This window comes from Phoca vitulina, unplaced genomic scaffold, assembly GCF_004348235.1.
Source record: "Phoca vitulina isolate PV1807 unplaced genomic scaffold, GSC_HSeal_1.0 scaffold683, whole genome shotgun sequence".
Classification (NCBI taxonomy): Eukaryota; Metazoa; Chordata; class Mammalia; order Carnivora; family Phocidae; genus Phoca; species Phoca vitulina.
Window position 1 is genome coordinate 560 of NW_022590370.1, and position 14,998 is coordinate 15,557.

General features: G+C 47.7%; 3 protein-coding genes across 3 annotated transcripts; all 3 read left to right on the plus strand.

The window, feature by feature from the left end:
• Nucleotides 1-508: 508 nt before the first annotated feature.
• Nucleotides 509-10,718, plus strand: LOC116629363. The gene is made up of 3 exons (XM_032399659.1): nucleotides 509-930; nucleotides 9,136-9,505; nucleotides 10,235-10,718. The coding sequence occupies exons 1-3, from the start codon at nucleotides 526-528 to the stop codon at nucleotides 10,669-10,671; spliced, it is 1,212 nt and encodes a 403-aa protein (XP_032255550.1). The 5' UTR covers nucleotides 509-525; the 3' UTR covers nucleotides 10,672-10,718.
• LOC116629364 (histone H4) lies at nucleotides 9,196-9,541 on the plus strand. Its single transcript, XM_032399660.1, has one exon. It carries the CDS (start codon nucleotides 9,199-9,201, stop codon nucleotides 9,508-9,510), a length of 312 nt encoding a protein of 103 aa, XP_032255551.1. The 5' UTR covers nucleotides 9,196-9,198; the 3' UTR covers nucleotides 9,511-9,541.
• A 3,003-nt stretch (nucleotides 10,719-13,721) lies between the features above and the next one.
• Nucleotides 13,722-14,496, plus strand: LOC116629365 (histone H1.5). Its single transcript, XM_032399661.1, has one exon. The coding sequence runs from the start codon at nucleotides 13,789-13,791 to the stop codon at nucleotides 14,467-14,469; it is 681 nt and encodes a 226-aa protein (XP_032255552.1). The 5' UTR covers nucleotides 13,722-13,788; the 3' UTR covers nucleotides 14,470-14,496.
• The last annotated feature ends 502 nt before the right edge of the window (nucleotides 14,497-14,998 follow it).

Here is a 14,998-nt window from a genome sequence, read left to right on the forward strand (position 1 = left end):
CCCCGCACCACGCGGGGCAAAGTCAAGTCTTGGTGTTCCGGGCTCCGCGGTGCCCGTTTTATTTGAAAACTGACTTTGTTCTGGGTCTCGGCACAATCAGCAGAAGCAGATCTTAATGATGCAGTTACGAAACGCAACTTTTCTTAGACTAACCAACACATTATTCTCATATGATTTTTTCCCCATATTATATGGAAAAGGGGAAAGGACTGAAATTTAAGGACACTTTAGGCTCTGACTTCACAGATTCTAGGTCCGATTCCTTTTCACTGGTGGAATCTTAACGTTTTGGTTGAAAACAGTAAACTTAGGGTGGAGTATAGCCATAATTTTTTCCTATAAAAATAGGAAACAAAAATAAAAGCAAGCGTGGAAAACAAAACCGACTCAGATGAGGATTGGATTGGGAGCCAATCAGGTTACTCCTGCGACAGCTCTGACCAATCAGGAGGGGCTCATGAGTATAAAGTCCGGTCCCCACACCAACTCGGCAGTCGCTGGTTTTCGCAGCGCGAGTGTCCGGCCATGGCCCGCACGAAGCAGACGGCCCGCAAGTCGACCGGCGGCAAGGCCCCGCGCAAGCAGCTGGCCACCAAGGCGGCCCGCAAGAGCGCGCCGGCCACCGGCGGCGTGAAGAAGCCGCACCGCTACCGGCCCGGCACGGTGGCCCTGCGCGAGATCCGGCGCTACCAGAAGTCCACCGAGCTGCTGATCCGCAAGCTGCCGTTCCAGCGGCTGGTGCGCGAGATCGCGCAGGACTTCAAGACCGACCTGCGCTTCCAGAGCTCGGCCGTCATGGCCCTGCAGGAGGCGTGCGAGGCCTACCTGGTGGGGCTCTTCGAGGACACCAACCTGTGCGCCATCCACGCCAAGCGCGTCACCATCATGCCCAAGGACATCCAGCTGGCGCGCCGCATCCGCGGGGAGAGGGCCTGAGCCACACGGTCCGCCCGCTCCTTCACAAAGGCTCTTTTCAGAGCCACTTCCCGTTTTCACGGAGAGTGGCTGTTGTACTACTGGTTGGGACAGTCCGAGCTTAGTGGGACAGGCAAGGACGGTGGGGGAAGGGATGCCGCGATCTTCTCTAGCAACTGCAGCATCCCCCCTTTCTGCGATTGGTGTAGGTTGGGAAGGCCCCGCCTGTACTCGCTCCTCAAGGAAGCCGTTCCCGAAGAGGCAGCTAATGTTTAAAGGCCGCAGTGTCTACAGAGTCACCCCTTGGTCCCTTGAGTAATCCAGATGTCAAGAAAGAAAGCCACCACTCGGAGGGAAGGCACTTTACCAAGTAGAGTAAGCTTCAGAGCATATATAATCGGTACCTCCTGGCCCCACCCCTGAGCTGACTCTGGGAGCAGAGTTGTGTAACTGTGCTCCCCAAGTGCATGGAAGAGCACCTTGCACGTTTTAGTTGCTCCGTAGAGTTGGCTCATTGGATCTGTCCCAGTTCTCAGGAGGTGGGGAGTGCGTCCAGGTTAAAGTCAGGCAGTGCTGGGGTTTTGCCTAGGATCTAGCAGGATTTTCGTACTGACACTCAGTGTGTCCTCCACAACTCCAAGAAGGAACAAAATGCTGGAATTTGGCTGCAGCCCTAGCTCTGTTTACCAAGAAAATGAGCTAGTATTCAGACTATTTTTCTCTTGAGAATTGAATTTCTCCGTGTTTAGCACTAACATCTGGTAACTACGGGATAAAGCTCTGAAATGTTTATTCTCTTTCACACCCATTCGAAGATACTGTAACATCAGCCAAGTGGCCCCCTGGTTCTTTGCCAGCTTCCAGGAGCCTGGTAATGGAGAGTGTGCATGCGGAGCCAACTACAGGCAGCCCGACCTCAGTATCTGGTTGCTGAGGCCTGGACACCCATCACCTGACATAATGGTGACTTCCCTGGGGGACAAGCCCCAGTGAGACCATTTGGGGTAATGCCCCTACTGCACTTGACCATTATCCCTTACAGGACACTTCAGACATGTTCCCCAAAATTTCATGTGAATCTAAGTTCTAAAAGTCAAGTTTTGCCCCATTTTCTCTCCCCATAGAACATGCATGTCCTAAGGTCAAGATTTTTCTCATTCTGTTTACTGTCATATCCCTAGAACAGTAAAAGCCTGATACACAGCAGGTGCTCATTAAATTCTAGTTGAATGAATGTATGGTTAATTTGCTGTCTTTTAGACACAAGATAGCTCCCACTCGGCCATAGGTAGTCCCTGAGTGCTTTACACCTTCCATCCTAGATGCTTTTCATCACCACTGTCTCGATTCCCATGGTGAGCAGATAAAACACTGACAACAATTATATAAAGCTTTACAGTTTCCGAAGTATATTTACATATCTCTTTGTATATGGAATTGACAACAGCTGGGGTTTAGACAGGGCCTATCCATACACTCTCACTAGCTCTAGAAGAGTTTATCTTTTCCAAAAGTATCCAAGTATTAGGGGATAAAGCTGGTTGATCTGTTTAGAATTCTTTCTTTAAGCCCTAGGATGGAAGAAGATCTGATGAGCCTCCAATGGCTGTAGGAAAATAAAGGAGAATTAGTTTAAAACAAAACAAAACAAAAAACTAGGGGCAGGGAAGCCTATTTTCCTTGAAGTGAAGAGGCCAGGGCAGAAGCTAGGTTCTTATGTTTTCTAGCTCCTCAGAAAGGACATCTGCTGGGATTCGGGAGTCTATGGATCAGTAAGGATATATTCTATTTGAAGGCTAAGTTTGGACCTAGAAAAGGTGGTTTTAGGACATGTTCAAAAATTCTTTGATACGCTTACCTTCAAGAAAATGGAGCCTAATTCCTTTCCCCTCGAGTTAGGGCTGGATTTAGGTACTGGCTTCTAGTGAATCGGACAAAGCCAATGGCCCGAAGTCAAAGTGACAGAGACCTACTTTGGAGGCTAGCTCACAGGAGGTAGTATTTCCTGCCTGTTCTCTCTCTCAGGCCACTTGGTCTGGGGGGCCCTGGCTGCCATGTTGCGTGGACACTCAGGCAGCCCCGTGGAGAGGCCCACTCGATACTAAACCGATGCCTTCTCCAGCAGTCCGGGAAGAACTACCAGTAGCCATGGAGTGAACCATCTCCAGCCCCAGTCAAGCCTCGGGTGACCATAGCCCCTGTGGACAGCTTGACTCTTCCTGAGAGACCCTGAACCAGACCACCCAGCTAAACCACCGTCTGTTTCCTGGCCTTCTGAAGCCGTGGGAAATAATAAATTCATTGTTTTAAGCTGCCAAGTTTTTTTTTTGGGGGGGGGGGTAATTCATTATATAACAATAAATAACTGAGCAAAAAAAAAAAAAAAAGAGGAATAGTTAAGAGTCACCCGATGGACTCCACTAGTCTAGATGAGATGACCACATCCCACAGCTCTGCCCCTCACCATCGGGACAGCTGGACTCACAGGAGCTTGCCTTAGTCCCTGTGGCGTTAGCGGCAGGGTTTTCTCGTGCCGCTCTCCAGAGAGGCCGGAGACCAGCTTTGTGCTGCTGGCTTAGAGGGGACGACGCCTTTGGTTGCGCATAAGGCTGTTTGAAGGTGTGCATCTGGGGGGTGACCTCTAGCTACAGACTTTGAAGGCCTGGGGTGTAGTGTTGGTGCAGGTGGGCTAGACAACAGCCGAATCCTCTCTCTCTCACTAGTGATCTCTCTCTTTCCCTCTTTGTTGGAAAACTACCTGTCTGAGGTACCATTTCTAATGGTCCGACATACTAGTTAAGGAAACCATTAGAAGTTTTTATTCTGTGACTCGCCTTTTTCCAGATCCCACAGCAGTATAGACTAGCAGTCACGTAGATTATAAGTTATTTTAGTTGCCATTTTCCTTAATAATGAAATGGATACTTTATTTCCTCAAAAGATTGCATTAAAGATTAAATGTGGCAATATATGAAACTGTAGGAGAATACCCCAGAGAATGTATTAAGTGCACAATAAATACTCAGTAAACCTAATTTCATCTCAGAATCCTAGTTTGGTATGTCTCTTGTAACATTGAGGAAATACGCCCCAAATCCTCTGATAAGATTAGATTGAGGAGTCAGTCATTCTTGTCATTGGTTGAGATTTGGGAAATGATCCAATTTGATCAGTCACACATTAGCAAGTCATGTCATTTCTGCTAGTGGCCAGTCTTATTTCTTGGAAGATTTCTCTTAGTTTCTGTCTCACAAGGTGAAGCTTTCAAAACGTGTCTTCCAATTCTGGAAAGTACTTGGAGCACAAGAACTATTTCTGTTTAGGGGGGCAGGGAAGAAGTTGAAAAATTAGATGAGAACAAATGCTTCTAGAATGGCCCATCCCCCAGTCCCTCCAAAGGGTAGAAGCCCTGAGAGGATATCAAGCAGGAGAGCAAGAAAAGTCACCAAGAATTCATTAGGAATGAAGTTTAGGGGCCGCCTGGGTGGCTCAGTTGCTTAAGCGTCTGCCTTCAGCTGAGGTCATGATCCCAGGGTCCTGGGATCGAGCCCCGCATTGGGTTCCCTGCTCAGTGGGGAGTCTGCTTCTCCCTCTGCCTCTCCCTCTACCTCTCCCCCTGCTTGTGCTTGCTCTCTTTCTCTCTGACAAATATATAAATAAATAAAATCTTTTAAAAAAAAAGAAGCTTAGAGTGTGCTCACTCTGCAGTGGGATATATTGCCAAAAGTCTCTCCCACCAATGTGGTGGTTCTCGTGATGAAAGAGGTTCTTAAATGTAAAAAAAATGAATTTTTTAATATCTCTTTGCCAATGATAAGGTATCTGATCTGGACAAGATTAGAAATAGTGTACTTCCTTAGATGGAAACTGGTAGAAAGTACATTTAAAATTTTTCACCTGAGAAGAGGGTTTATAGGAATGATAGTTCTGTGTAAGAAAATATGCCTTTAGTGTATCAGTTTATTGCCTATCTTGAAGGGAAAAAAGTCTGGTTTTAAATGGAGACACTTTAGGGGCACCTGGGTAGCTCAGTCGTTAAGCATCTGCCTTCAGCTCGGGTCATGATCCCAGGGTCCTGGGATCCAGCCCCACATCAGGCTCCCAGCTCAGCGGGGAGTGTGCTTCTCCCTCTCCCTCTGCCCCTCCCCCTGCTTGTGCTCTTTCTCTCTCTGTCAAATGAATAAATAGAATCTTTAAATAAATAAATAAGTAGATAAATAAATGGAGACAGTCGAATGGCTGCCAATTATATGAAGAATTTTTAATCTTCACTTGGTAATCAGATAAATGTAAATTAAAATAATGAAATACTGGGCAACACCCATCAAATTGGTAAAATCAGAAAGCTGGATGTAATCATGTGTTGCACGGGAGGTGGAGAAACTTATTTTCATGTGGTGGTTTGTTTACTGATGGTGGTTTTACACAAGACATCTTGAAGAACTGTCTAATTTACTTAGTAAAATTGGGTGTGCCCAGGTCTATGCCCCAAGGAAATTCTCCTACAGACCTATAAGAGGACATATTGAGAATATTCATCAAAATGCTATTTGTGAAAGCAAAAAGGTAGAGATAAATTAAGGGCCTGAGTAAGTAAAATATAGTGGATGCATTCTAAGGAATGCTCTTTCTTCTAGGATCAAGGAACAAGTAAATGGCAAAAACAAGATCTGAACCAAAGGCTCAACCTAGCTGCTATCATTCAGTTCATACTTGGACACTGTGTGCCAGGATCTCCAACAGAATTTTCTAGCTTTACCTATAACTAACTCAGAATAACCACCAAAACCAAAGGCACCAAATCTGAGTACTTTATAAACATGATTTACAGAACACCAGTGTCGTCTCTGGGTGGGCTGCTAGAACAAAATACCACAGACGGGGTGGCTTATAAACAGCAGAAATTTATTTCTCATAGTTGCGGAGGCTGGAAGCCGAAGATCAAGGCTTTGTCAAGTTCAGTGACCAGTGAGAACTCAGGTCCTGGTTCACAGATGGTCATCTCACTGTGTCCTCACGTGATGGATCACTGGGGTCTCTTACAGAGGCACTCACACCATTCAGGAGGGCTCCACACTTACGACCTAAGCACCTCTCAATATTCCCACCTCCAATTACCATCCCATTAGGGGTTAGGTTTAAACATACAAGTTTTGAATGGACACAAACATTCAGTCTATAGAGACCTGTTCACTGTCAAAGAGTAGAAGCTTAGGAACTGTGTTCTTAGCCTCTACCCCTTGTTTTGAAGCCAGGAGGGCTCGGGGACCCCTACACAAGGGGCCCTGACCTTCACCTTGATTCTTGTGTTCTCAGTAACCAACGCTGGAGATATTATTAAGGTGAGATGAATGAAAGTTTCTGGCAACATTGTTTAATACATTAACAGGCATGGAAACTAGCTAAATTAAGGCAAGTTTTGAAAACAAAATAAAGATCATCACTGATTACACGAGAGTAAGAAATTGCAGAAACAAGGTAGAGTATTAGATAAAACAAGGAATGACTGCCAGGTGGAGAGTACATCTGAGTTGAGAGTTTCAGAAGAAAGCAAGGGTTTCCTCTGATAAAAGAGTTTTGCAAATCACTTTTCAAGGCATGAGCAGACAAGACTATGGCTTAGTGACCCTAGGAAACAGGGTGGGGGAAGACAAAGAGGCCAGGGAGGACAGTGGAGCATCCTCAGACTTCTTCAGTTGGTCTTAATAACACACGGAGGCATGAGAAGCTGAAGGGAGCTTTATGCATGAGAGCAGGGATGATGATTGCTCATAGGCTGGGGCAAGGAGGAAGGGAAACCCCATGCTTCCAGGTCTCTTATTTAAGATTCTGAGCTGGTAAAAGGCTAAATATACGTGGAAGGGCAGGACACTACAAAATGGAAGAAAAGATTTGAGAGTTTAAGTTCATGGAGTGGGAAAAAACTCCAAAAAGCTAGTGGTGTTTTGGATTAGTGTATAGATGTGCGTATTTATATGTAAATGTGTATGCATTTGGGGGACGGGAAAGGGACTAATCACAAGTAGGTAAATTAATTTTGAATGAAGAACAAAAATAAAAAAGTAAAAGATATGTAAACCTACCAGTCAATTCCAAAGCCTTAACCAAAACAAACAAAACAAAATCAGGTGTCAAGGAAATGAGTATGTGGCAAATTAAATTGAAAATATAACAATATTGGAAAGAATTGATCCCAACATTTGGAACTAAGAACATTAAAAAATTGTCAACTACATAAGTGTGGATCAGTAAGCAATTTTCAGAACATTGGAAAGGGAAGTACACCTCATTTATTCATATGACTAAGGGGGAAGGGAATTTCACGGAATTTAAAACAGTCAAACATTTTTCTTGGAAAATATCTCTACATAATGTGAGAGGGGGGAAAAAAACTCTCTGTATTTATCCCAATTATTCAAGAAATTATTGGACAGTTCATGTCAATCAGCATTATCATATGCTGAGAAAGACCAAAAATTTTTAAATAATTTTTTAAATTAATTTAATTTAAATGAAATGAGAAGCCTAAACTCTTTTTAAGCTTAAAAAATCTGCAGGCAGTCTATTTGTTCCCTGCATGGAAGTGGGAGAAGAGACTGAAGAAAGCATCTAATTTTTTTTTTTAAGATTTTATTTATTTATTTGATAGAGATAGAGAGAGGGAGAGCACAAGCAGGGGGAGTGGCAAGCAGAGGGAGAGGAAGAGGCAGGCTCCCCGCTGAGGAAGGAGCCCGACGTGGGGCTCAGTCCCAGGACTCTGGGATCATGACCTGAGCCGAAGGCAGCCGCTTAACTGACTGAGCCACCCAGGTGCCCCAGAAAGCATCTAATTTAACACAGCATTACACCTTTGGGAAACAGATGTGAGTGTAAATATTTTCAGGGCAGAGCACATGCAAATGAAACGAAATCAAAGTACAGATCATAGTTGCGGAGGCTGGAAGCCGAAGATCAAGGCTTTGTCAAGTTCAGTGACCAGTGAGAACTCAGGTCCTGGGGTCTCTTACAGAGGCACTCACACCATTTGGGAAAGTACAGAGTATGTTACCTTCAACAGATAAAGGAACATTCATAACTTTTCTCAGTGTTTCAAGACTTGGTCTTGGAAAGGTTGGTCTTAAAATAACACTTTCAAGAACAGCTGCTGTATGAGGAAGCAGAACCTGCCTGGTTTTCTGCAGCTGCAAGGGAAAGATTGCAATCACTCCACCAGCACATACAGGTTGGACATCTTCGAGATTAAGCTCTCAGGTTCCATTTTTAAACAGGGATAGAAGAGGCGCTAGAAGCTCAGTAAGAAATGGATTAACTCAAAGATCGTGGGCATGTACTGTTTTCAACTTAGAGTAATTACGGAGTCTATAATACACTTGGTAGCTGATTCCTAGAATAAAATTAGGCATTTGTTCAAGGAGTAAATAATCACACACCTTTGAAATAGAAAGTGTAAACCTAACGGTATCTGGAAAACAAGCCAGGCCAGAGGGAGGTCATTCCAAACAGCCCCAGTCATGGAAACCAACAAAGGAACTCGTCTTTCCAAGTTGTTGCTTTTTCCTGGAATAAGGTCGTTCCTAGTCTCTTCATTCTGCATCTTATTTGTAAATTAAAGGCAGAGGGTTTCTGGGTGCAGTGGATTTCCCAGTTGAACAAAGGACTGGGGGCGCGCAGAGGAGGGAGCTCTGAAAGGCGTGCTGGCCCGCTCCTCGGCTCTCCGAGGGCCTTGCTCCTCAAACAGCTTTAGAAACGGAAAGCGTTTCCAACGCAGGTAAAGAGACATGCGGCAGGGATGGAAAAAAGGGAAAGAGAGCGAGTGAAATGTAAAGGACGGAGAAGCAAGCTGAAGGAAGGTGAGGTTAGCCGCCCCTCGACGCCGTGACCCGGCGGGGTTGACCGCAGCCGTCACCGACCTGACGGAGGTCGCTGCGCGCCAGACGGCTGCACAAACGCCCCGGGGACTGCGAGCCCGGCTCCGGAGAGGGGCCCCTCGACGCCGGCAGCTACCAGTCACGACTGCAGCGAAGCTCAGCGACGGGGAGCCCGGGGCTCGGCCCGGAGACAGCACCCCCCGCGGGGGCAGGCGCAAAGCGCCGCCCGAACTTCCCAGGAGGCGTCGGTTTACCGGGTTTAAGCACCGCCTTCGCTGGTCCCTGACGCGCGGGCCGGGCTCTGGCTCGGGGCCTCCCCGCGGATACGGCGGGCCTGCGTGTTCCCAAACAGGTCCGACACAGCACTATATCAGTTGCTACCTCGGGGGCCCCGGCTTGTGTCTGTCTCGCAGTCATGTCCGGCCGCGGCAAGGGCGGGAAGGGCCTGGGCAAGGGCGGCGCCAAGCGCCACCGCAAGGTGCTGCGCGACAACATCCAGGGCATCACCAAGCCCGCCATCCGGCGGCTGGCCCGGCGCGGCGGCGTCAAGCGCATCTCCGGCCTCATCTACGAGGAGACCCGCGGGGTGCTCAAGGTGTTCCTGGAGAACGTGATCCGGGACGCCGTCACCTACACGGAGCACGCCAAGCGCAAGACGGTCACGGCCATGGACGTGGTCTACGCGCTCAAGCGCCAGGGCCGCACCCTCTACGGCTTCGGGGGCTAAGATCCGTCTAAGTCGCAACGCCTCTCACACAAAAGGCCCTTCTAAGGGCCACCCACGAAGTCTTCTAAAGACCTGTAACCCTCTTCCCAATCCGCTTCCAGAGCACCTGACCACGATCAGATGAGCTTGGGGTACAGAGGATCCGTTTCGGATGGGAAAGTACAATGTGCCTACGGTTGTCCAGAAGTGCCGGGACCTCCGGGGGCTGGAGTCACCCCCCTGAGTGCACTGTTAGGGACCGTTGTGCTCAAAGCCGAGCTCATTTACCCTGTGTTCCCCAAGGTAAACCTGGCCAACCCTTGTTATAAAAAGCTGAGTGGTTCTCAAGCTCTTTTGAAAGTCCTTGCAGAGAGCATAGCTAGAATTTCAAATAATGCTAATGCCTCCATTTTACTCCGTCCCCTTTAATTTTCAGTAAGCAATATAATCAAGAATCCTGTCATAACTGGATTTTATTTAAAATAGTGGAAGGAAGGCACTTTCGGATTCTCAAGACAATAGTTTAAAGAATTTTGATGCATCTTAGAGGCTTAAAAAAAAAAAAAAGTCAGACATTTTCTTTGTCCTTTATCCGAGAGACCTAAGCGGGAGGCGGGAAAACGCTCCCTGTCCTTAGAGGACCGAAGCGAGAGCCAATCTGTGCGCGGGGTGGGCGGGAGGCTCCTGGCCAATCCGGGCCCCGGGCTCGCTATAAATACTGGGCCGCCGCCTCTTCTTCTTGCAGCTTTAAGTTGTTACCTCCGCTTGGCCATGGCCCGCACGAAGCAGACGGCCCGCAAGTCGACCGGCGGCAAGGCCCCGCGCAAGCAGCTGGCCACCAAGGCGGCCCGCAAGAGCGCGCCGGCCACCGGCGGCGTGAAGAAGCCGCACCGCTACCGGCCCGGCACGGTGGCCCTGCGCGAGATCCGGCGCTACCAGAAGTCCACCGAGCTGCTGATCCGCAAGCTGCCGTTCCAGCGGCTGGTGCGCGAGATCGCGCAGGACTTCAAGACCGACCTGCGCTTCCAGAGCTCGGCCGTCATGGCCCTGCAGGAGGCGTGCGAGGCCTACCTGGTGGGGCTCTTCGAGGACACCAACCTGTGCGCCATCCACGCCAAGCGCGTCACCATCATGCCCAAGGACATCCAGCTGGCGCGCCGCATCCGCGGGGAGAGGGCGTAGATGTGATTTCCTGCTTCCGTGCCGACTTTAAACCCAAAGGCTCTTTTCAGAGCCCCTCCATTGTCCTCAGGAAGAGCTGTTAAGCTTCGAGCATGTGACAGTCCTACGAGAGAGAACTCGGGGATGTTTCGAGGAAGCTCTTGGGGGCTCAATAGTGAGTAAGCTGAGGACTGGAGAAGGTGGCTCTGTTCAGTAAACTGTATTTCCACAGGCAGACCCCGCGGATACTGCGCGCAGGAAGGAGCTGTTCCTGGATGAGCATTTTTAAAATGACCCAACCATTTCAGAAATCAAGCCTTCTAGGCTACAGCAAGTGAGGGAAGATGGACGCGCAAGTTTTAGGAAAGTTGAGCTCAGGTTCTTAGGGATTATTGTGTAAATGGCAAGTACAGTTTACCTTTGCCAAATGATCTCAATGCCTTTACTTCAGAAACGTGCCTTTTATTTGCTTTCCTGTGACGTGAAGGAACAAAACCGGGATTGCCAGCAAGTGGTGTTCTCTTTTCCACTGTTTCAACCTAATGTTTGAGAAGAGTATGCTCTTGGGCTTTGTGTATGTGATTGTGGTGGAAAATGGGCCAACAATGACCTAGACACCGACCTGCAGGCTGTATGTACAATGAGCTCCCAGTAGCTCTAAAAATTTGTCCACCTGTTTTAAAAATGTGCTCCTCAGTCTGAAATTGGATTCTCATGATTTTTTTTTCCAAATAAATCAGAATGGGAATTAAATCCTATTTTAAATCTGTTACAGGTTTCCACACTTAGAACTCTGGGTTTCCTAACCGACCTTGACTGCATATTTTGTCCAGTTATTTTAAGATTTTGAAGTCTCTTCATGCATTTCACGTATGAATATCATTGACCCATTTTGCTTCTTTTGATCAACTCCTCACTCCAGGAGTTAGCAATTCTTCTCTGGAAAAACTATTCTTTCCCCTATTTTCAGATATATCCTTTCAGAGAGGTTCATATCCAATCTACTGGCTCCTGAAGCTTTTTGGAATGCCTGGGGATTGAGGGCAAAGAGTTCTGACCCAAGGGGCCAGAAGCTCTTCCTACAGGTTAGTTTAGAGATCCTTAGTGGCTCTTTGTAGGGACTACTTGATGCCTCTTACAAGCTTCAAAGATTGTTTTCTCCCCACGCCTTGAATGATTTCCCCATCATAATAGTGCTGAGGCCAGGTGGTCTAGGTTCAAACCTCAGAGCTGCCAATTACTAGCCATATAACCGTTTGCCAAGCTACTCATCCTTTCTCTGGGTCTCAGCCTATATAGCTGTAAAATGTGGCAAATGAATTAAAACTGTAGAGTATTCTTCTTGGCACTTAGCGAACGCTCAATGAACGTCAGTCCTTGATTACACCTCTCTCCTGCCCCTTAAGCATGGCGGTCCCCTCCGCCCTGACCTTCTGAAAGTTTTGTGGTTGAAATAGTGGGAAATGCTTGATTAAAATATTTTTCTTGTTAAGATATTTTCTTGATTTGCATTGTTCTGAAAGAGGCAGGCTTATAGCAATACACCATAGTCTATGTGGAGGAGTCCAAAGCATAGCAAAATGGCCAAATAGCAAATATTTGACGCTTTGCAGGCCGAATATGATCTCTTTTATTTTTTATAGCACAATTAATAAAATATAAAAACCACTCTTAGCTTGAGAGCCATACAAAATAGGACACTGTCCAGACTTGGCCTTAGATGGCTACAGTTTAAACTTCAGGAGCTCTTTGGAGAGAAATACGTTGGCGACTTTAAACTTCCCTACCGTTTTTCACAGGGAATAACATAGTGAGTGTTGACTGCAGTAGAGATTCTAATCATTAGACCCCCCTTATCATCCAGGCCAGTCACAAAATCCCATCCATTCCCCACTCCACCCTCCCCCAAATAAATAGCAAACTTAACCACCCTCATGATTATTGCCTCAGTTCTCTTGGATGCTAATATACTTCTGAATTCTTCTGACTCTCTATAACGTGCAGTCCCTGAATCCCCAGTCTACTTTTCTCATGAGTCAGTAGCCAACTATTTCTCTGAAGTACAGGTCTAAGTACAGGTCTCTCCTCCCTCAAACACACAATAATGCCCACATTACAGAAGATAGTGTTTCTGACAGTGCGCTTTATTAAATGTTGGTGGAGATAAGGAGTTTGAATTGGGGAGCATTGGGAAGAGCACCTTGAAACCTGACAAAGTCCCATGTTATCTAAACAGTGTGTGTTTTTGAGGACTACTGGAAACCCTTGAATACTTTCAGCAGGTTTGAGTTTTTCTTAGAGCATACTAAGCATCTTTCCGATTTATTATAATGGATTTGCCTAATACTAAAGGGAGATAGCATCTCAAGCAAAAACATACCAAATTTAAGTTTGAATTTGAATCCAGGTCATTGGATCCTCAAGCCAAAGCTCTTCCTCTTCCTCTTGCTGCAGGTAGACGTCACTCTGGCTACTGAACTTTTCCAAGCTGAAAAGACACTCACTAACGACATTGGCACGTGCACACTCCTAGGAGGCAGAACTGGTTTTTAAAGTAGGATCCATGTGGTTAATTTGGGGCACTAGGCAATCTATTGCCCTGCCTCTGTGTTACTTGCTACAGTTAGAAACAACGTTTATGCCCAAACCCAGGAAACCGTGTCTTTCCTCTTGCAAAAATCAAAGGCAGAACCTAGGGACAAAGCATGTTTAAAAGCGTCCACTTGATACTTAGTAGAAAGTTATTGCAAATTTCAACTAACTAGCAGGATGCCCTAAACCCAGTGGATTCTTAGGACAAGCTGAAAAGATTTTTAAAAGTATCTTTCATCTGTTGCGCACGATTCATGAAAACACAACCCCGTGTGTGAACGTGGAGCCTGCTGTCTTCCTTGAGAACTTCAAAGCGTCAAATTCTGTACAATTCTTTTCAGCATTTAATCAGGTTTGGGGAGCTAACAAACACAATTTGCGAGTCCAACCGGGAAGGGCGGCTGCCTGAGGGCAGTGGATTGGACGCTCCACCAATCACAGAGCAGCACCGGCTTATATAAGCCCCTGGCCGGACTCAGGCTGCATTGCAAGACTTGCGCTTTAGATTTGCAACCTCTCTTCTCGTAGCAGTTTCTGCTCTTGGCCATGTCGGAAACCGCTCCCGCTGACACGGCTGCCCCGGCGCCGGTGGAGAAGTCGCCTGCCAAGAAGAAGGCAGCCAAGAAGGCGGCGGGCGGTGGCGCTGCGAAGCGCAAGGCGTCCGGGCCCCCGGTGTCCGAGCTCATCACCAAGGCCGTGGCCGCCTCCAAGGAGCGCAGCGGCGTGTCCCTGGCCGCGCTCAAGAAGGCGCTCGCGGCCGCCGGCTACGACGTGGAGAAGAACAACAGCCGCATCAAGCTGGGCCTCAAGAGCCTGGTGAGCAAGGGCACCCTGGTGCAGACCAAGGGCACCGGCGCCTCGGGCTCCTTCAAGCTCAACAAGAAGGCGGCCTCCGGGGAAGCCAAGCCCAAAGCCAAGAAGGCGGGCGCAGCAAAAGCCAAGAAGCCCTCCGGGGCCACCCCTAAGAAGCCCAAGAAGGCCGCGGGGGCGAAGAAGGCGGTGAAGAAGACGCCCAAAAAAGCCAAGAAGCCTGCCGCCGCTGGGGTCAAAAAGGTGGCCAAGAGCCCCAAGAAAGCCAAAGCCGCTGCTAAGCCCAAGAAGGCGGCCAAGAGCCCCGCCAAGCCCAAGGCCGTGAAGCCGAAGGCGGCCAAGCCCAAAGCCGCGAAACCCAAGGCAGCGAAACCCAAGGCTGCCAAGGCGAAGAAAGCGGCTCCGAAAAAGAAGTAGGAAGTTGGCCTTAAAGGCAACACAACCCCAAAGGCTCTTTTCAGAGCCACCCAAATTTTTCTGGAAACAGCTGTACACAATTGTTGCAAATTTTCCCGGCCATCCGCAAAAAACTAAGAAGGTAACTTTAAGCATACATACTCTATGTCCTTGTTCTAAGTTAAATTGCAGGCCTGTTTTTCGCGGTTGAGTATATTTCTGTACGCAAGGCAGTACTTCGAAAAAGCCCGCGCTGCACTCCCATTGGTTCCGGTTTGCATAGTAAGTACTTGGTGCCCAACCCCCGATCCTCTCTGCGCACCAAGCTACAAGCTAGTGGAGTTGAACGGGGAAGCTCGCTAACGAGTAATAGGTGATCACTTATTATTAGGTCCAGGTAGAGACTGGGAGAGCTAAAAGTGTAAAATATGAAGCTTTAACCTCTTAGCGTCGAAATTGAGAAAACTGCGGTCCCAGCTCTTCTCCAGAAATAGTGGGTGGCTCTGAAAAGAGCCTTTTGGTTTTGAAGTTGTTGCTATCGAGACCTTAC